General features: G+C 38.4%; 1 protein-coding gene across 4 annotated transcripts in view; it reads left to right on the top strand.

Annotated features, from left to right (window-relative positions):
- The window catches only part of LOC139755659 (5-oxoprolinase), an 83,021-nt gene extending 64,897 nt beyond the window's left edge, over positions 1-18,124 (top strand). For all 4 annotated transcript variants that reach the window (XM_071674290.1, XM_071674288.1, XM_071674289.1 and 1 more), the window contains 6 exons: positions 4,023-4,134; positions 4,867-5,091; positions 7,751-7,896; positions 12,220-12,317; positions 13,083-13,180; positions 15,651-18,124. In XM_071674290.1, the coding sequence (XP_071530391.1) occupies positions 4,023-4,134; positions 4,867-5,091; positions 7,751-7,896; positions 12,220-12,317; positions 13,083-13,180; positions 15,651-15,806 (835 nt within the window). In that variant the 3' untranslated portion in view covers positions 15,807-18,124. The remainder of the gene's footprint in view (positions 1-4,022; positions 4,135-4,866; positions 5,092-7,750; positions 7,897-12,219; positions 12,318-13,082; positions 13,181-15,650) is intronic.
- Positions 18,125-23,100: the final 4,976 nt, after the last annotated feature.

Here is a 23,100-nt window from a genome sequence, read left to right as displayed (position 1 = left end):
GTGATAGTATGTCAGTTACAAGAATGTTACTCTTTGATATTTTACTGGAAAATTTTTTAACATGGCAATGATATTCTGAAGTATTGTATTACTTAACTATCTATTATTTTTAGATAATAGATTTAAGTAACAGCAAAGATGGGGAAATTATTTTATTTTTTTTTTATATTCATTTGCTTTGTCACTGTCTCCCGCATTAGCGAGGTAGCGCAAGGAAACAGACGAAAGAATGGCCCAACCCACCCACATACACATGTATATACATACATGTCCACACATGCAAATATACATACATATACATCTCAATGTATACATATATATACACATGTACATAATTCATACTATCTGCCTTTATTTATTCCCATCGCCACCTCGCCACACATGGAATAACAACCCCCTCCCCCCTCATGTGTGCGAGGTAGCGCTAGGAAAAGACAACAAAGGCCCCATTCGTTCACACTCAGTCTCTAGCTGTCATGTATAATGCACTGAAACCACAGCTCCCTTTCCACATCCAGGCCCCACAGAACTTTCCACAGTTTACCCCAGATGCTTCACATGCCCTGGTTCAATCCATTGACAGCACGTCGACCCCGGTATACCACATCGTTCCAATTCACTCTATTCCTTGCACGCCTTACATCCTCCTGCATGTTCAGGCCCCGATCACTCAAAATCTTTTTCACTCCATCTTTCCACCTCCAGTTTGGTCTCCCATTGCTCCTTGTTCCCTCCACCTCTGACACATATATCCTCTTGGTCAATCTTTCCTCACCCATTCTCTCCATGTGACCAAACCATTTCAAAACACCCTCTTCTGCTCTCTCAACCACACTCTTTTTATTTCCACACATCTCTCTTACCCTTACATTACTTACTCAATCAAACCACCTCACACCACGTATTGTCCTCAAACATCTCATTTCCAGCACATCCATCCTCCTGCGCACAACTCTATCCATAGCCCATGCCTCGCAACAATACAACATTGTTGGAACCACTATTCCTTTAAACATACCCATTTTTGCTTTCGGAGATAATGTTCTTGACTTCCAAACATTTTTCAAGGCTCCCAGAATTTTCGCCCCCTCCCCCACCATAGCTATGATTCACTTCCGCTTCCATGGTTCCATCCACTGCCAGATCCACTCCCAGATATCTAAAACACTTTACTTCCTCCAGTTTTTCTACATTCAAACTTACCTCCCAATTGACTTGACCCTCAACCCTACTGTACCTAATAACCTTGCTCTTATTCACATTTACTCTTAACTTTCTTCTTTCACACACTTTACCAAAGTCAGTCACCAGCTTCTGCAGTTTCTCACATGAATCAGCCACCAGGGCTGTATCATCAGCGAACAACAACTGACTCACTTCCCAAGGTCTCTCATCCACAACAGACTGCATACTTGCCCCTCTTTCCAAAACTCTTGCATTCACCTCCCTAACAACCCCATCCATAAACAAATTAAACAACCATGGAGACATCACACACCCCTGTCGCAAACCTACATTCACTGAGAACCAATCACTTTCCTCTCTTCCTACGTGTACACGTGCCTTACGTCCTTGATAAAAACTTTTCATTATAAATTGTATAATAAAATTCACAAGTAAATTTCTTTATACCTAATTGCCTTTCCCACTTGAACACTCATATTTGGATAACTCAATATGCATTATTCAGAATGCATATGCTAGTGTGTTATATGGTTGTCTCTATCACCAGATTGTTTCTGTTTCCATTTTGTGACATTACTCCAGTTTTGTGACAATATTTGTATATCCTCTATTCTCTGATAATGGCTTGTAATAAATGTGTGTATAGTCACTCCCAAATTTCCTCTAAGAAATGAAAGAAAAACTCCCCTTGAATATACTGGTGATGGGCTTGCAGATTCTGTCCTCAACTGCTGAACCTAACCAACATACTAACAACACCTATCTGTGTAGTGATTTTAGTGTTCACCATTTTGCATGTCACAGCACTCATACTTAAGATTCCCAAGGTGGTCTGGCCTTACCAGTAGCCTTGTTAAGATGTGAAATGACATGGTGTATTTGTTTCATACACATCTCTGTAGCCACAACAGTTAAGGTCTTTTCCCATTTAAGAAGGGCTCTTCGAAGACCCCCAGATTATCCTTATTATTTGCACTGAAGCAGCTAGCTGTCCTATGTAGTACATATATGTAGGATGCTGAGGTGAGAAAGTGGGCACAATGCTTATGTGAAAAGACATGACCAGTTACAAATACATTCAAAATGCTGATCAAGCACATCCTCCTGCAAATACGACCTAGAGCCGACTTCTCATTACAATTTGTCAGATTTTGAACATACACAAATTCACGACTTCATCTTGGCTGGAAACTTATGTTTAGACCTTTGTTTGCATTTTTCTCATAACTGGTATCAGGATATGAGATAGAATAGTAAGTGGCAGTGATCTTTGACATTGTCTTGTATTACAGAGTTTGCACAAATTGGATTCCAAGGGACATATAACATGTGCTCAATATTTTTTTGGGCCTATCCTGATATTTTCAACTTATTACCAATTTCTCCAAGGTTGGGGGTATTCTTTAGTTATTGTCCTTTGAAAAAGAGGAGAGTTGAGCAAAAGTTTCAGTGCATGTGGGTGTGAGGCAGGGCCTTATGATGTCACTGTCGCCCTTTTATGTGCATATGGAGGGAGTGTTAAGAGATATGAAAGCAAAACTAGGAAAAGGGAGTGCAGAGATGGAGTTTGGTGATATGGTATGATGACTAGTGGGAAGCCTGTTTGTGGATGATACTGTGTTGTTTGCCAAGAATGAAGAGGAGTTGAAGAAGGTTTGAAGTGTGTTATATGATGTGTGTAAGCATAGGAAACTGAAGGCAAATGCCATTAAATGTAAAGTAATGTTTGAAAGGAAACAGAGAAAGTATAGATTTTGCAGAACTATATAGAATGAAAGAAGAAAGTGTACTAAACTGTGTTTTAGATATGGGGGAGAAAAACTGAAAGAGGTGAGAGAATTTTCAAAGTTTGTAGGAACTATCATGAGTAAGATTGGTGATAGGGAAGGAGAGATAATGGAAGGAGCAGTATGGGGTAGAAGAGCCACTGGGTCCCTTAACAGAGGGATAAAGTGCAAGTATGGAAGTGAAGAGAGGATTAAGAGACAGCATAGTCCTTCCAACCCAGAACTGTGCAGCCAAAACATGGACATAAAACGAGTTACAAGGGTCAAGAATCCAGGCTTTGGAAATGAGCTATTTGAGAGGAGCATGTGTCATGACTAGATGGAATGAGAGAAATGAGGGGATGTGTGAGAGATGTAGTATGGCAAGGAATGCAAAAGGAATGGATTGTGGAGAGGTAGAGTGTGTGAAACATAATAATTTGAGGTAGTTTTGGCATGTGAAAAGAATGCAAGATGGAAAATTCACAGGGATTGTATAAATAAGGGGTTGGTGTGAGAGTAAGACAATCTGTGACATGGGGAAATAAAGTGGAAGAATATTGGAGTGAGTGCAGTTCGAGGGGTTGGTGTAAGAAAAAGACTATCTGTACCATAGGAAAATAGAGTGGAAGAATAGTGGAGAGAGAGAAATGGTGGAAGAATGCATGGAGTAATGTATGCAAGGGAGGCATCTAAGGACAGGGATAAGTGGACTCTTTTGGCACAACCACCCCTTTGACAGGAGTTCCTAGATGGAACAAGAATCAAAGATATAGATAGATAGATAGATAGATAGATAGATAGATAGATAGATAGATAGACAGACAGTAAGGACTAAGAATTGAGTTCCTACTTATGCTGTTTTATAGACTGTGGTGTGGGTAGATGTGTGTCACTATATCAGCCATTTGGCCAATGATGAGTGCCAAGGTCAATCAAGGTCATATTGGCAGAAGCTAATTAGAATCTGTCTTCATTAATTTGTCCAAGTATTTAACATTTGATTGAACAAGGTTGTAAACAATGATGCTTGAGTGTATTTATATCTATCTATTTTCAAATTTTTTTTAGGGGAACAGGACCAGAGGTTTGGGGTAACTGCAATGCACCAAGAGCCATCACAGTCTCAGCTGTCATATACTGCCTCCGTTCCATGGTTGGGCATGATATACCACTCAATGAGGTGATTGTTGCATGCTTCTCAAGTAGGTACATCCTGTACTAACAAACATGACACTTGTCGAAAGCATGACTGATTCTTAAATTTGTTACTCTGATATTAGTTCATATAATTTTGCAGTGTTCTCTTCAGTTGATTTGTGGTGTGTGACATATCGCTTCTTGTTCCCTTCTCCTCTGATACATATGTCCTCTTTGTCAACCTTTTCTCATTCTCTTCACATGTTTAAACCATTTCAACACACCCTCTTCTGCTCTCTCAACCACTCTTTTTATTACCACACATCTCTCTCACCATCTCATTACTTATTTAATCAAACCACCTCATACCGCATATTTTCTTCAGACATTTCATATTTATATTTGAAAGTCTTGGAATATGTTGAAAAGGTCTTTTTAGTATTGTAGTGATGAATATGTCTAGAGCTTAGATGGGAGAGTATTACTCATGTTTTTCTGGGGCAGACTGCAGAAGAGAGAAAATACATTTGAATATTTTATGATATTCTGTTGTTACAGGAAAAGAAATTTTATACGTTAGAAATACAAAAAATGAAATACATTGCAGGTATGATGGTTTACCAATTGATTTACGAATTTGCACCGTAATTCTCACCCTTCAAAAATGCATAATTTTGCTGTGCAAGATGTCACTAAATGGGTGGACCTGGTACAGTAACTCTAAATATAACATTTGATTGTATTAAATCCTTTTATGATGGTATGTATATTTCAGGGATGCCTGAAGCCTGTATCTATCAGGCTTCCTCCTGGTTGTATATTGGATCCATCACCAGATGCAGCAGTTGTTGGTGGTAATGTACTGACATCACAGAGAGTTGTGGATGTCATCCTGCATGCTTTTGATGTTTGTGCTGCATCCCAAGGCTGCATGAACAATATTACATTTGGTGACAAGGATGTGGGATATTATGAAACAGTTGCTGGAGGAGCAGGAGCAGTATGTATTTATGTCATGATTATGTTATTATGCCTGTACATTTTCTTTTATTGCTTATTGATTTACTGTATTTAGAAAAAGAGGATTTTGATATCTGAATAATTAACTTATTTTACACTACAGTTGCATGATGTGAGATGTCACAATTTGTTTGCTCTATATCTTAATTTTCTTTTTTTTTAATCTTAGGGCATTTTCATTTCAATTAAGCACTTTTGCCAGACTGTTGATCAAAATAAACATATCTGCTTACTGATATCTCTTTAGATTTATTTGCCCCCTTTTTTTATGCAGAACCCTAATGGAGTTAAATGAATGATGTACAGCATATTCACAGTTCATTATATGTATACAGTTGTGCTTTTCTTTCTAATTACTATCATGAATGATTATTTCCTTTCTAACCATTTCTTTGATCTCAGAATTCACCTTTTTCTTCTGTTATTTTTGTGAATATGTAAAAAATATTTTGCTCATGAGTTAGTTTAGAAAAATATGAAGAGAAACATCTTCCAAATCCTGCTTCAAGAAATGGCAATTTTTGGCAGTTTTTATATTATTTAAAGTAGCATGTGTGGTCATTCAGTATGACTGAACATCAGTAACTTAGTTTAACTTAACATAAGTGTGTCCAGCACTTAGTTTAACTTATCATAAGTGTGTCCAGCATGAAAGACAACATTTTTTTTATTATCTGAAACAGGTGCTGAGAGAATATGGTATACTGTTCATTTTTTTTTTTTTTTTTTTTTGCCGCTGTCTCCCGCGTTTGCGAGGTAGCGCAAGGAAACAGACGAAAGAAATGGCCCAACCCACCCCCATACACATGTATATACATACGTCCACACACGCAAAATATACATAACCTGAGTTATTTCATGTTTATTTCATGTTTTAGAGTTTTTTTTTTTTTTTTTTTTTTTTTTTTTTTTTTTTTTTATACTTTGTCGCTGTCTCCCGCGTTTGCGAGGTAGCGCAAGGAAACAGACGAAAGAAATGGCCCAACCTCCCCCCCCCCATACACATGTACATACACACGTCCACACACGCAAATATACATACCTACACAGCTTTCCATGGTTTACCCCAGACGCTTCACATGCCTTGATTCAATCCACTGACAGCACGTCAACCCCTGTATACCACATGACTCCAATTCACTCTATTCCTTGCCCTCCTTTCACCCTCCTGCATGTTCAGGCCCCGATCACACAAAATCTTTTTCACTCCATCTTTCCACCTCCAATTTGGTCTCCCTCTTCTCCTCGTTCCCTCCACCTCCGACACATATATCCTCTTGGTCAATCTCTCCTCACTCATTCTCTCCATGTGCCCAAACCATTTCAAAACACCCTCTTCTGCTCTCTCAACCACGCTCTTTTTATTTCCACACATCTCTCTTACCCTTACGTTACTTACTCGATCAAACCACCTCACACCACACATTGTCCTCAAACATCTCATTTCCAGCACATCCATCCTCCTGCGCACACCTCTATCCATAGCCCACGCCTCGCAACCATACAACATTGTTGGAACCACTATTCCCTCAAACATACCCATTTTCGCTTTCCGAGATAATGTTCTCGACTTCCACACATTTTTCAAGGCTCCCAAAATTTTCGCCCCCTCCCCCACCCTATGATCCACTTCCGCTTCCATGGTTCCATCCGCTGACAGATCCACTCCCAGATATCTAAAACACTTCACTTCCTCCAGTTTTTCTCCATTCAAACTCACCTCCCAATTGACTTGACCCTCACCCCTACTGTACCTAATAACCTTGCTCTTATTCACATTTACTCTCAACTTTCTTCTTCCACACACTTTACCAAACTCAGTCACCAGCTTCTGCAGTTTCTCACATGAATCAGCCACCAGCGCTGTATCATCAGCGAACAACAACTGACTCACTTCCCAAGCTCTCTCATCCCCAACAGACTTCATACTTGCCCCTCTTTCCAGGACTCTTGCATTTACCTCCCTTACAACCCCATCCATAAACAAATTAAACAACCATGGAGACATCACACACCCCTGCCGCAAACCTACATTCACTGAGAACCAATCACTTTCCTCTCTTCCTACACGTACACATGCCTTACATCCTCGATAAAAACTTTTCACTGCTTCTAACAACTTGCCTCCCACACCATATATTCTTAATACCTTCCACAGAGCATCTCTATCAACTCTATCATATGCCTTCTCCAGATCCATAAATGCTACATACAAATCCATTTGCTTTTCTAAGTATTTCTCACATACATTCTTCAAAGCAAACACCTGATCCACACATCCTCTACCACTTCTGAAACCGCACTGCTCTTCTCTTTTGGTCAAGAACATACTTCCCCTCTTATAACTTTAGTTTCAATTGTTCGACATATGACAGCTTCCACCTCCAATAGTTTGTCCAGGAACCTAAATTCAGCACAAGTTGAAGACATGTTGTATTTTTTTTATTAGATTATTAGGTGTTTGTTTTTTGCATTTTCTGGATGAAATGTTGTTAGTAAGTTGTAAGAATATATTTGAGTGTAGTCAGTAGAGGTTTTATGCAAATTCCTTGTGTGTCCCCCTCTTATTTTGGAAAGCACCTTCAGCGTGAAGGGAAAGAAATCTATAGATTTATATCTTTTTTTCTTTCATTTTTCAGGGCCCAACTTGGCATGGACGTAGTGGTATTCATGTCCATATGACAAATACTCGCATTACAGACCCAGAGGTGTTGGAATGTCGTTATCCTGTTATCCTGAATAAATTCATGCTTGTTCCAGGAACAGGTGGTAGAGGCAAATTCAGGTATGTCATTGTTAACTTCTTTGTCAAGAAGTGTACCTGTCTGTTTTTAACTGTACTGATAATAAGCCAGATGAGACATAGTCAACCATGTTCATTTAAGATTTAAAGGATCCAGAACAAATATACATTGACAGCTATAAAAGGAACAATCAGGGTGGTACACGAAGTAGTAAAACATGCACCCTTCAGAGAAGGTAAAGTGTTGATAAAGGGGGATTCAATTATTAAGATGTAGACTAGCAGGATTTAGATTCTAATGGTGACAGGGAATAATGGAGACATAATGTCCTGAAGTTTGTACAGAATTTTTTCCTTTACGAGAGTGTTTGTGAACATACTAGGATGAGAGGGACTGACTCACCCCATTACAGACCATATCTTCACACAAACTAGCATGGATATTGACAATATCATATATGATACACTGCTTTGAAATTGTGATAATGTAATGCTTGTTTGATTATGTGGTATACAATGAGGCTAAATAAGCAGAGATGAAACATTACTTAAGGAGGAGACATATTTGTGGAAAATACACAGAAGTTTATAATTTCTATGGTAAAATCGACTGGAAAATAGAGGCCAGTAGCCAAGAAGTGGGACATTATGGTGAAAGGGTCTGTGATATTTACATTGAAGGAGTGAGAACATGGTTCAATTAAAAATGTCAAAAAGCAGGGGAGTTTCAAGATGTGCAGTGGCAGAGACAGACAACAATCCAGCCAGCTAGCTTATGCAAAGTATAAGAGAGCAAGGAATGAGTACTTTTGGACAGAAAAGTAAGACTGGAGAAATTTTTAAAGAGTTTACTGTGGATAAGGCAGTTGAAAATCCAAAACTTTTTAAATATTCAGTGGAAGTAGATTGTCAGTTAAAGAGCAGATAAGGTTTTCAGAAGGGAAAGAGTTGGGGATGATGCATGGATATGTAAGGAACTGAATGACAAATTCAAAATTGTTTTCACTGTTGAAGATACCTTAGCCCAATCACTGGTGAGATGAAATGGGGAGGAAGTTATAGAAAACATTGGGAAATCTAGAAAAGACATTAACAGAATATTAAACATTCTTAACCAATACCAAGTTTACAATTCTGATGAAATTTCACTGTATGTTCTGAAGATGTGTGCAGAATCACTGGACAAACTTCTTGAAATACTGTTCAAGATATTGCCGGAGAAAGGCAAAGTGCCAAGGGAGTGAACAAGGGCAAGCATCATACCCATCTACAAATAAAGAAGACTTATAAGTGATGAGCGATGAGTGTTGTCTGGAAAATATGATCAAAAAGCAAGCAGTTGACTGCCTACACAGGAAGTATTACCTAAGTGAAAGGTAACATGGCTTTGGGTAGTAAAGGAGGTATTGGACCTCTTAGATTTCTATGTGAGAGCTGTGTCTTAGACAAATGGGAATGCTGTGTAGATTGTTTACATCTTGGCCTCCAGAAAGAGTTTGACACAGTACCACATGGGAAGCTGATTTAGAAGCTGTAATACCAGGCAGCAATAAGGGGGTGACTCCTTTGATGGATAGATTATCATAATTGAAGGGAACAAATGACATGTCAGAGGAGCCTTCTCCAAATGGTTGAAGATCACCACTTGAGTGCCCCAGTGTTGTGTTTTAGGACCATCATTACCCTTCTTTATCTATGTGAATGTCTTGCTTGAAGGTATAGATAATGACATGAATGTTTTTGCAGATGTTGCAAAAGTCTTGAGGGAAGTGAAAAGAGAGGAGTATTGCATCAACATAAAAAGGGATGTAAATAGCTTTCAAAGTTGTTCAGGTACATATTTTGACAAAATTCAGCCCAAGCAAATTTAAAGTAATGAGGATGGGACTAAGTGAAATCAGGCATCAATATGATTATCATCAAGCAGGAAATAAACTTCAGGACTCTGTGTGAGAAGGACTTCTTAGTCAATATCATTGCCAACCTAACACCAGAATCTTGCTTGAGAAGACAAACTGTCTTCAGGCAAATATCAGAACTGCTTTGAAGTATATGGATGATTAAAATATTTAGCAAGCTATTCATATCCTACAGAAGGCCAAAACCAGAATCTGCTTCTCAAGTTTGGTCACCTCACCTAAAGAAGCTCGGAGAATTTATCATTGGATGTTATTCCATTGGTTTGTATTGCTCTGCATCCTTTCTCAAATCATTTAGAATCTGACAAACTAAGGACCAAATGTATCAAATATTGGAACATCATATGTAATTTGTTTGAATAATACAGGAATGGATGTACAGGATATAAGTAATGTATAGAAATATTATATTTATTTATTTATTTTGCTTTGTCGCTGTCTCCCACGTTAGCGAGGTAGCGCAAGGAAACAGATGAAAGAATGGCCCAACCCACCCACATACACATGCATATACATACACGTCCACACACAGCACATATACATACCTATACATCTCAATGTATAAATATATATACACACACAGACATATACATATATACCCACGTACATAATTCATACTTTCTGCCTTTATTCATTCCCATCGCCACCCCGCCACACATGGAATAACAACACCCTCCCCCCTCATGTGTTCGAGTTAGCACTAGGAAAAGACAACAAAGGCCCCATTCGTTCACACTGTCTCTATCTGTCATGTAATAATGCACCGAAACCACAGCTCCCTTTCCACATCCAGGCCCCACACAACTTTCCATGGTTTACCCCAGATGCTTCACATGCCTTGGTTCAATCCATTGACAGCCTGTCGACCCCGGTATACCACATCATTCCAATTCACTCTATTCCTTACACGTCTTTCACCCTCCTGCATGTTCAGGCCCTGATCACTCAAAATCTTTTTCACTCCATCTTTCCACCTCCAATTTGGTCTCCCACTTCTCCTTGTTCCCTCTACCTCTGACACATATATCCTCTTGGTCAATCTTTCCTCACTCATTCTCTCCATGTGACCAAACCATTTCAAAACACCCTCTTCTGCTCTCTCAACCACACTCTTTTTATTGCCACACATCTCCCTTACCCTATTATTACTTACTCGATCAAACCACCTCACACCACATATTGTCCTCAAACATCTCATTTCCAGCACATCCACCCTCCTGTGCACAACTCTATCCATAGCCCACACCTCGCAACCATACAACATTGTTGGAACCACTATTCCTTCAAACATACCCATTTTTGCTTTCCGAGATAATGTTCTCGACTTCCACACATTCTTCAAGGCTCCCAGAACTTTCATCCCCTCCCCCACCCTATGATTCACTTCTGATTCCATGGTTCTATCCACTGCCAAATCCACTTCCAGATATCTAAAACACTTCACTTCCTCCAGTTTTTCTCCATTCAAACTTACCTCCCAGTTTACTTGACCCTCAACCCTACTGTACCTAATAACCTTACTCTTATTCACATTTACTCTCAACTTTCTTCTTCACACACTTTACCAAACTCAGTCACTAGCTTCTGCAGTTTCTCACATGAATCAGCCATCAGCGCTGTATCATTAGCGAACAACTACTGACTCACTTCCCAAGCTCTCTCATACACAACAGACTGCATACCTGCCCCTCTTTCCAAAACTCTTGCACTCACCTCCCTAAAAACCCCATCCATAAACAAATTAAACAACCATGGAGACATCACACACCCCTGCTGCAAACCTACATTCACTGAGAACCAATCACTTTCCTCTCTTCCTACACGTACACATGCCTTACATCCTTGATAAAAACTTTTCACTGCTTCTAACAACTTGCCTCCCACACCATATATTCTTAATACCTTCCACAGAGCATCTCTATCAACTCTATCATATGCCTTCTCCAGATCCATAAATGCTACATACCAATCCATTTGCTTTTCTAAGTATTTCTCACATACATTCTTCAAAGCAAACACCTGATCCACACATCCTCTACCACTTCTGAAACCACACTGCTCTTCCCCAATCTGATGCTCTGTACATGCCTTCACCCTCTCAATCAATACCCTCCCATATGATTTACCAGGAATACTCAACAAACTTATACCTCTGTAATTTGAGCACTCACTCTTATCCCCTTTGCTTTCGTACAATGGTACTATGCAAGCATTCCGCCAATCCTCAGGCACCTCACCATGAATCATACATACATTGAATAACCTTACCAACCAGTCAACAATACAGTCACCCCCTTTTTTAATAAATTCCACTGCAATACCATCCAAACACGCTGCCTTGCCGGCTTTCATCTTCTGCAAAGCTTTTACTACCTCTTCTCTGTTTACCAAATCATTTTACAGGTGCAAAATGCATGTAAATTTTGTATTTGTTCTTGTTTTACAGAGGGGGTGATGGTGTAATTCGCGAACTGATATTTCGACGTCCTTTAACACTCTCCATTCTCACTGAGAGACGGGTGTTTAGACCATATGGTCTCCAAGGCGAGTACAAATGAAAGGTTTTTATGTACCTGATCTTGTGGTGTTGAAGCATTACAGGTTTTACAAGTGTTTGTATTATTAATTGTAGGTGATACATTGTGTGCTGCATGTGACAGTACACACACATAAGTGACTACACTTGTATTTTGTGGTGCTGGGCATTTTTATCACTTGCTTTATTTCTCCTCAACTCCTTTGTTGTTTAATACAATTTTTAATTTTTTTTATGTCAGTTGCTTTGATTATATAATGAATTAACCCTTGTGTCATTTGTGTTAGATGCATCATATCTTCTTGTAGATGTGTCAGAAGTCAGTACTTTCCTCTTTGAAATGAAAATGAAGTCATAGGGACAGATTTTGGAGAACATGATTAATTGGAAAATCACAGCAAAGAGTGCTTGTATGCACATTTTAGAAATGTAGTTATGGAAGTTTTTACACTCAGGAAGAAAAAATTATGGACCTGTCAACTCTAAATGAAGAATGATTTAACATACTGTTCGAAAAGATGTATGATTAAACTTTTTGAATGATTTAACCTACTGTTCGAAAAGATGTATAATTAAACTTTTTCCTTCCAGTTCTGTTGCTTATAGATCTGAATACAAAGTTTGGGACTGAGCATCAGAAAGACGGTAGAAAAACTCTGTAACCATATAATGAGAAATGTTTGCGTGAAGTTTAGCCTTTTAGATTTTGTGAGTGTAAACTCTTTCAAAATTTATGTTGTTAAGTTTAATTTTGCAGTTCTCAAACATTGCAGGGGGTGAAGATGGACAAAGAGGAAATAACTTGTTGATTCGAAAATGTGGTCGTTTAATTCGCTTGGGTTCAAAAGCATCGGTGCAAGTTGAGAAAGGAGTAAGTATCAATCATTTTATGAGATTCTCATACTATTTAATATGATACAGAATGCATAGGTTCAAACACCACATGGGTATCTTAAGCAATATTTTTTTTGAGAGAGATAGGTTTTAGGAATGGGCAATAGTACATAGGCCATCTTTACCCTTGTGTCTTGGAATTGAAAAGTAAAGGGTAGTTTAGGGTTGGAAACCTTCTTAGCAAAATCTCATCCTGTTCTTTATGTATCTTGCATCTGACATCCTGTGCCAGGCATTGTGGGTCTGAGTTGCTTAGCTTGAAGTGAGTGACATACATGGACTCACAACTGTCCTCAAACTTTTCACCTCCTTCCAAAACCTTTTTTTTATTTTCCTTGAAGTGTGCCAATTGCTATAACACCCCATCTATCATTTGCCTTCTTTTTCTGCTCCTGCACCTTCATCTTGACATGAATATATTCATAATTATTACAACACACACATTAAGAGAGAGAGAGAGAGAGAGAGAGAGAGAGAGAGAGAGAGAGAGAGAGAGAGAGAGAGAGAGAGAGGATACTGAAGGTTTTACTCTTTCTTAAACTAGGTTTCTCACTTTATTCATGTTTTGTAAACAGACCATAGCACTGTTGGTGAATATGATGAATATGTTTATAAATACTACATTTCTCACAAAAAAATGTGTGGTTATGTGGTTGGCACATGTAGGGAGGATATTGAAGGTGTGCTTTTGGAATATTCTCTTTTACCTGTTATCTGTTACCAAAGTTGTTTGTCATCCCAGGAGTACGTTACAGAAAATTAGGCAGTGATTATGTGATTTCCTCCACGAGAACAAAGCCCAAGTGACCCTCCAAACATGGCCTTCCTCCTTATATAATCCTGCTAAAATATTTCACTAAGACACGATTCCACCATTCAACACAGTTAGCTTAATTGGTATCACCATAACTCTGGATGTATCTCTATTTAGCCACTGATGATATAAAAATCTGTTGATACATCTAGAAGAAAGATGCTGTTCATCATGTCGGTTTGTGGCAGGGGTGCGTGATGTCCCAATGTTTGTTTAATATGTTTATGGATGAGGTGGTTAGGGAGGTGAATGCAAGAGTTTTGGAGAGAGGGGCAGTTATGCAGTCTGTTGTGGATGAGGGGGCCTGGGAAGTGAGTCAGTTGTTGTTCGCTGATAATACAGTGCTGGTGGCTGGTTTGGGTGAGAAACTGCAGAGGTTGGTGACTGAGTTTGGTAAAGTGTGTGAAAGAAGAAAGTTGAGAGTAAATGTGAATAAGAGCAAGGTTGTTAGGTTCAGTAGGATTGCAGGACAAGTTAATTGGGAGGTAAGTTTGAATGGAGAAAAACTGAGGGAAGTGAAGTGTTTTAGATATCTGGGAGTGGACTTAGCAGTGGATGGAACCATGAAAGTGGAAGTGAGTCACAGGGTGGGGGAGGGGCGAAGGTTCTTGGAGCATTGAAGAATGTGTTGAAGGCAAGAACATTATCTCGGTGAGCAAAAATGGGTATTTTTGAAGGAATAGTGGTTCCAACAATGTTATATGATAGTGAATGCTGAGACTATAAATACCTCCAAAAGTCAATTAGACAGATATTTTATGAATTCAGGTGTGCCTAGAAAAATGCCAGAAATAAACTGTATAAATGACAGCAATAAAGGGGACAGTAGAAGGCTAATGTGCAACAGTGGAGAATCAGTGATAGCTTAAGAAACTGCTGAGCAGAATTACATTTTCTTGTCAAGTTTATTTCCTTTATTTCTTTTCTCTCTCTTTTTTTTTTTTTTACCATACAGCCCAGCTGTGGGACAATCAGGCCTCCTGTTGTCTGTCTTTCTCATGTAAACATATAGGAGGGTGAAAGGCATGCACTGGATAGAGTAAACTGGAATGATGTCATATACTGGCATTGACATGCTGTCAGGGGATTGAATCAGGACATGTGAAGCATCCGGGGTAAACCATGGAAAGGCTTGAAGGGACTGGTTGTGGATAGGGAGCTGTGGTTTTGGTGCATTACACATGACAGCTTGAGAATGGATGTGAGTGACTCAGATATGGCCTTTCTTTTTGTCTGTTCCTGATGCTATCTTGCTGATATAGGAAATGTTAATCAAGTATGAAAAATCTTTTATGCATATATTCATTTAGTAAATATTCTCATTGTATACTGTGATGCTTTTTGCTTTTGGTGAACCCCATTTTCATGGAAATGCCATAATGACAATGCAGCAGACTTTGGAGATAAAAGTTATGTTATGAGAGAGGAAGACACCATCTTAGAAATAATGGTCTGGTGTTGGCTGGTAGAGTATTTTGAGTTACATTATTGGGTATAAGCAGTGTGATCGCAGCTACTTACTAATTCATTGTGCACTGACCATAACCTGAAAGTAGAATGGTACATTAATATATATATATGAGTAAAATGTCGTTGAACTGTGAAAGCTAATTATGTTATTTTTCACAATCAGGATATGTTCCGGTTATTAACTCCTGGAGGTGGAGGATATGGGACTATTGTTGATTCCAACCCGGGATACGAAAATTTAGAACCACCACGCAAGAGGCAACAACACATACAGCGAGGCAGTGTTTATGAGTTCACACGGGCACAGGAAAGTGTATAAAATATTCAAAATGACAGGGTTGAGGGACAAGTTAGTTTGGATATAAGTTTGAATGGGGAAAAATTGGAGGAAGTGAAGTGTTTTAGATATCTGGTAGTGGACCTGGCAGAAAATGGAACCGTGGAAATAGAAGTGAGTCATAGGATGGGGGAGGGGGCGAAGGTTCTGGGAGCAATGAAGAATGTGTGGAAAGAGAGAATGTTATCTCAGAGAGCAATAATGGGTATGTTTGAAGGAATAGTAGTTCCAACAATATTTTATGGTTGTGAGGCATGGGCTATAGATAAGGCTGTACAGAGGAGGGTGGATGTGTTGGAAAAGAAAGACTACTATGATGGCTTGAAAATTATCTTTGTGGAAGGGAACAAACGATGCTTGGTTTCAGGTAACCAGTTGCATATTGCAGCCTTCTGCTCTCAAACCGTTTCCCCTATTGATTTATGTAAATGATTTGCCTGAATATCTTTGTGGATGATGCCAAAGCCATGAGGGAAGAGAAAAGACTCCAAAATTGAAATGATACATGGCTGAATAAATGTCAAGTAATGAGGATGGAACTCTGCAAAAGTGAGTCTCAATATGAGTGTTACATAAGAGATCTGTGTGAGAGAGACTAGGGAGTTGGCATTGTCTCAAACCCATTGGCTGAGTCCCAGCTCAGGACAATAGTAAAGAAGAGCTGTCTGCTAGTAGATATTCAAATTGCATTCAGAACATGGATATAGAAATATTTAGCAAGCTATTCACATCCTACATAAGTCCAAACTATTCTGTGCTTCTCAAGTCTGGTCACTGCACATAAGGAAGACAGATAACTCATAAACGAGATTCAAAGGAGGGCAACAAAAATGTTACCATTATCTAGAGAACCAAGTTACTGGGAAATGTGAAGGCCCTTAGATTAGTCCATCATGGGATACATAAGAGTATGGGTGATCTAACACAACATTTAAGTTTTTAAACTTGCTGAAGAATGAGACAATGAATAGTTCTTTGAAAAATGCAAGAATAGAACAACCAAAGGCTTTAGCATAGTGTTAAGGAAAAGTAGGTGCTAGGAAAAAATGTAAAGCAGCACTTTTATGGTATAAGATTAGTGGAAGAATGAATTAAGCTTAATTATGAGACTGTACATGTGAAGAGCATATAGAAGTTTAAAGAAAGTCATATGATTGTAGAGAAAGTTCAAGAGATGAGTCCCTATTAGTGTAGAATCATCTACATGTACAGTACATATGATTATTTATAAATTGGTATTTACTCAAGAACATTGGTAAGAAATATGTTAGAAAGGATGGGATGAAGACCATTTCAGTCTAATGGTGCTGAGTTGTTGGAATAGACAAAGTACTGAAGCTGTCAATGCAAAGGCAGTATTGAAATACTGAAAAGGCTACTTGATGGTAAATGTCAAGAGATAGGAAACCTATTGTCTGGAGCTCTTTGTCAGCTCTGTTCAAATTGGCAATTAAAGCCACTCACATAGAGGCACTTCTGCAGCAAATATTACAGCCAATAGGGTTACATATCACCAGTTTGATCACTCCACTTTTAGAAGACATTAAAATATTGGAGAAAGTCCAGTGATGATAACAAAGATTGTGCTTAAGATAAAGGAGCTGAGCCACAGAGAAAGTAGAGAAGTTGTAGACTTTCCCATGCTTAAAAAGAGCAGGATGAGAGAAAACATGATCATAATCTTAAAGTTTTTGAACTGATTTCACTTGTTGATACTGATTATCCTTTTAAAGTAAAGAATAATGGATTTATTGGACAAGGTATGGATACACTAGACAAATGTTCTACAAAATATGTAAGGAAATACCATTTTAGTTGCCAAGTGATGGATGAAAAGATACAGTTATGGAATGCACAGAAAATTAAGATTATTGAGATATTGTGCTATAAAAAAAGGTTAAGATGTGAGACAGGGCAAAAAGAGTGGCAAAATATCTTCTACATAATCATGTTAGTAATTATAACAGATAATCACAGACACACACTTACTGGACTGCATGATGAATCCCATTAATAATCTGACTGTCCTTGCAAAGAAAACAGAGTTAATGGTGTTAATCATCATCTCTTATGTATGAAGAAATATTTTTTTTCATAAAAAGTTCTTGGTAGATTTATAAAATCCATGTTCAAAAAGAATAAAGCTCTTGTTTGTTTCACTTTAATTGATTATAGTATTAGGATTACATATAACATTAAATTATGAATTGTAGTTGAATCAGTTAATATTAGTCATTAAAGAACATGGTATACAGTTATTGGTTATGTTAGTGCTACTTGAATAAAATCCATATATTTCATATCAACATTTTTTTTCATAACCTCCTCATAATTGTACCTGTGGACAGTTAGGTTTCTGACTTCTTCAGACCTTTTTTATGTCTATCCTTGGGTATTAAGAAGCCAGTTCTTATAGAAATTGCTTGGTTTATAGTGTGCTCTTATATCTCTAGTTTTGTTAAATTACCTGGTTCAGCATCAACTCTACTAGAGGTTGGTCTTTCTGCCTGTCAGGATTGTGCACTAAAGGTTGGTTTTAAATTTGCTTCCCAATCAGGTCCTTGTTTCTGACACTGAAACATTATCTGAATGGAGTACTTCAGGATATATTAGGAATACAAACTATACATACATACACAGACAGTAGCAGAGTGATAATGTGCCATCAGTGATTTAGTAAACAGATAACAAGCACTCCTAGATTGTTTTGTTCAGTGTATGTTGTTTTAATGTTTTCAGTTAATTACCTAAAATCATATCACATTTAGTGTTTGACAGATGTAAAGGCAATTTTTAAAAAAGATATGGTAAAATGATATGCTGTTAAATAAATTTCTGAGGTTTATTTTTCTTTATTCTGTCATACCTTAAATTAGGTACAGTAGGGTTGAGGGACAAGTCAATTGGGAGGTAAGTTTGAATGGAGAAAAACTGGAGGAAGTGAAGTGTTTTAGATATCAGGGAGTGGATTTGGCAGCGGATGGAACCATGTAAGCGGAAGTGAGTCACTGGGTGGGGGAGGGGGGCGAAAGTTTTGGGAGCGTTGAAAAATGTGTGGAAAGCAAAAATGTTTGGAAAGCAAAAATGGGTATGTTTGAAGGAATAGTGGTTCCAACAATGTTATATGGTTGCAAGGCGTGGGCTATAGATAGGGTTGTGTGGAGGAAGGTGGATGTGTTGGAAATGAGACGTTTGAGGACAATATGTGGTGTGAGGTGTTTGATCGAGTAAGTAATGAAAGGGTAATTACGAGAGATGTGTGGTAATAAAAGAGTGCTGTTGAGAGAGCAGAAGAGGGTGTATTGAAATGGTTTGGTCACATGGAGAGATTGAGTGAGGAAAGATTGACAAGGAGGATATATGTGTCAGAGGTGGAGGGAATGAGGAGAAGTGGGAGACTCAATTGGAGGTGGAAGGATAGAGTGAAAAAGATTTGAGCGATTGGGGCCTGAACGTGCAGGAGGGTGAAAGGCGTGCAAGGAATAGAGTGAATTCGAATGATTTGGTATACCAGGGTTGACGTGATGTCAATGGATTTAACCATGGCTCCTGTATACCACATCGTTCCAATTCACTCTATTCCTTGCACGCCTTTCACCCTCCTGCATGTTCGGGCCCCGATCACTCAAAATCTTTTTCACTCCATTTTTTCACCTCCAATTTGGTCTCCCACTTCTCCTCGTTCCTTCCACCTCTGACACATATATCCTCTTGGTCAATCTTTCCTCACTCATTCTCTCCATGTGACCAAACCATTTCAAAACACCCTCTTCTGCTCTCTCAACCACACTTTTTTTATTACCACACATCTCTCTTACTCTATTATTACTTACTCGATTAAACCACTTCACACCACATATTGTCCTCAAACATCTCATTTCCAGCACATCCACCCTCCTGCACACAACTCTATCCATAGCCCACGCCTTGCAACCATATAGCATTGTTGGAACCACTATTCCTTCAAACATACCCATTTTTGCTTTCCGAGATAACGTTCTCGACATCCATACATTTTTCAACGCTCCCAGAACTTTCACCCCCTCCCCCACCCTATGATTCACTTCCACTTCCATGGTTCCATCTGCTGCCAAATCCACTCCCAGATATCTAAAACACTTCACTTCCTCCAGTTTTTCTCCATTCAAACTTACCTCCCAATTGACTTGTCCCTTAACCCTACTGTACCTAATAACCTTGCTCTTATTCACATTTACTCTCAGCTTTCTTCTTTCACACACTTTACCAAACTCAGTCACCAGCTTCTGCAGTTTCTCACCCGAATATAATTTTTTTTACCGTATTTGATTTTAACCACCTAACCATGACTTGAAGAGTTTTGGAATTTTGTAAATACTTTCCCTTGTCTTTTCTTTTTCCGTTTCATAATTGTCTATATTTCACTTAAGGCCCGGCCTTGATGTGGACTTTTGTCCGTGACTGGAGCCTTCAACATATGAAAAATTATATTCACACTCCATAAGATTATGGAATTGAATTTTCGGTTAAAGCAGTTGTACCGCCTTCGAGGTGAAAAAAAAAAAAAAAATCTGAAAGTTAACAAAGGTTTTCTTAATGTATCCAAAGCAAATGGCGTTGCTGCATTTTGTCATGTTTGTTCAGTTACTCATATCTGTGAATCATTGAAGTGTTGTAAAAGTATGAACCGCGACTCGAGTTTTGCTTGTTTATTTCTTAATTTGTGCTTCATCGCAATTCATCAACGATTCGAGTTTTGCTTGTTTATTCCTTAAGCTGTGCTTTATTCGCAACTCATCAGGTCAAAATGATATGAGAGATTTTATAATGATTCTTTTTTAATGTACTCTTGTATGTAGTACAGTCGCGGACGAAATGGTATTCATTACATCGAAGCAGTACCGAATCCGTCTCTGAAAACATTTGATAAATTATATTCACACTCCATAAAATTATGGAATTGAATTATCGGTGAAAGCAGTTGTACCACCTTCGAGGTGCAAAAAAAAATCTGAAAGTTAACAAAGGTTTTCTTAATGTATCCAAAGCAAATGGCGTTGCTGTATTTTGTCATGTTGGTTCAGTGTTACTCATATCTGTGAATCATTGAAATGTTGTGAAAGTATGAACTGCGGCTCGAGTTTTGCTTGATTATTACTAAAGCTGTGCTTCATCGCAATTCATCAACGATTTGATTTTTGCTTGTTTATTTCCTCAGCTGTGCTTTATTCGCAACTCATCAAGTCAAAATGATATGAGAGATTTTATAATGATTCTTTTTTAATGTACTGTTGTATGTAGTACAGTCGCGGACAAAATGGTATTCATTACATCGAAGCAGTACCGAATCCGTCTCTTAAAACATACACAGAGCGTATTGGAGAACTTCGGCTGGGAACAAATTTCGCCTATTTGTGGGAGAAAACTACTCTATGTATGTATATATTTTCACCTTGTTACTCTTTTTTGACCTGCAGAACACATATGTAACATTAACCTGGTGTCTTAGGTCGCCTCAACGCAGTAGAGTATTAGCAATCACAGGAACTGTAAACAACAATCTACTTTATTACTACCATTTGTTTCTCAAGAATAAGGCTAATTGTCTGAGTACATATATAAGTCATAGCGAAGACGTACATTACCTTATTCTTAAAATGTTCTTACTTCAAGTATTAGTGTCATTGGTATTTATGGCAAAATATCTAGAATGGTTACAAATGAACGTTGACAAGTCAAAAATTATGACTAGGATGAATGACAAAGATGTAACCATATGATATATTTTTGTTTCTGTAGAAATAAGGTGCCTGTATTGTACTCCATACATTCAATGATAGTATAAACCAGTGGTATACGAAGATACATAATCATGTATCTGATTATCGTCAACTTTAATATTTGTTTAGAAATAGATGTATGTATGCAACTGACTAAAAATACCATGTGATATACTATTGCAGCGTTATGTTTTTATATCGATGTCTGTGGCGTAATGCTAGAATGATATACGGCGTTTTAGGTAGTGAAAGAAGGCAGCGTTAACGATCGTTTCGCAGACCAAAATTCTCGGTGAACCACTGGGGTGTCTGGCCGGAGACTGAGCGGAATGGAAATGGAGCCCTGCACGTGCATATTGCAAAGATCTTTATATACATATCTATCTGTATCTATCCGTCAGTCTATGTATAGTATATATATATATATATATATATATATATATATATATATATATATATATATATATATATATATATATAATATATATATTATATTCCTATGAGTCCACGGGGAAAATGAAACGCGAAAAGTTCCTAAGTGCACTTTCGTGTAATAATCACATCATCAGGGGAGACACAAGAGAGAAATATAACAACAGTCAGTTGATATACATCGAAGAGACGAAGCTAAGACGCCATTTGGTAAACATGTGATTGTCCATCATGTGATTGTCTCCCCTGATGATGTGATTATTACACGAAAGTGCACTTGGGAACTTTTCGTGTTTCATTCTCCCCGTGGACTCATAGGAATATCTTGATCACGCGCAAAATTGTGATCCTTTCCAATATATATATATATATATATATATATATATATATATATATATATATATATATATATATATATATATTTTTTTTTTTTATACCTCGTCGCTGTCTCCCGCGTTTGCGAGGTAGCGCAAGGAAACAGACGAAAGAAATGGCCCAACCCCCCCATACACATGTACATACACACGTCCACACACGCAAATATACATACCTACACAGCTTTCCATGGTTTACCCGGACGCTTCACATGCCTTGATTCAATCCACTGACAGCACGTCAACCCCTGTATACCACATCGCTCCAATTCACTCTATTCCTTGCCCTCCTTTCACCCTCCTGCATGTTCAGGCCCCGATCACACAAAATCCTTTTCACTCCATCTTTCCACCTCCAATTTGGTCTCCCTCTTCTCCTCGTTCCCTCCACCTCCGACACATATATCCTCTTGGTCAATCTTTCCTCACTCATTCTCTCCATGTGCCCAAACCACTTCAAAACACCCTCTTCTGCTCTCTCAACCACGCTCTTTTTATTTCCACACATCTCTCTTACCCTTACGTTACTTACTCGATCAAACCACCTCACACCACACATTGTCCTCAAACATCTCATTTCCAGCACATCCTTCCTCCTGCGCACAACTCTATCCATAGCCCACGCCTCGCAACCATACAACATTGTTGGAACCACTATTCCTTCAAACATACCCATTTTTGCTTTCCGGGATAATGTTCTCGACTTCCACA

The sequence above is a fragment of the Panulirus ornatus genome, chromosome 19 (genome assembly GCF_036320965.1).
Source record: "Panulirus ornatus isolate Po-2019 chromosome 19, ASM3632096v1, whole genome shotgun sequence".
Lineage (NCBI taxonomy): Eukaryota > Metazoa > Arthropoda > Malacostraca > Decapoda > Palinuridae > Panulirus > Panulirus ornatus.
The sequence above is the reverse complement of the archived record's forward strand: the minus strand, read 5'-3'. Positions and strand labels throughout refer to the sequence as shown.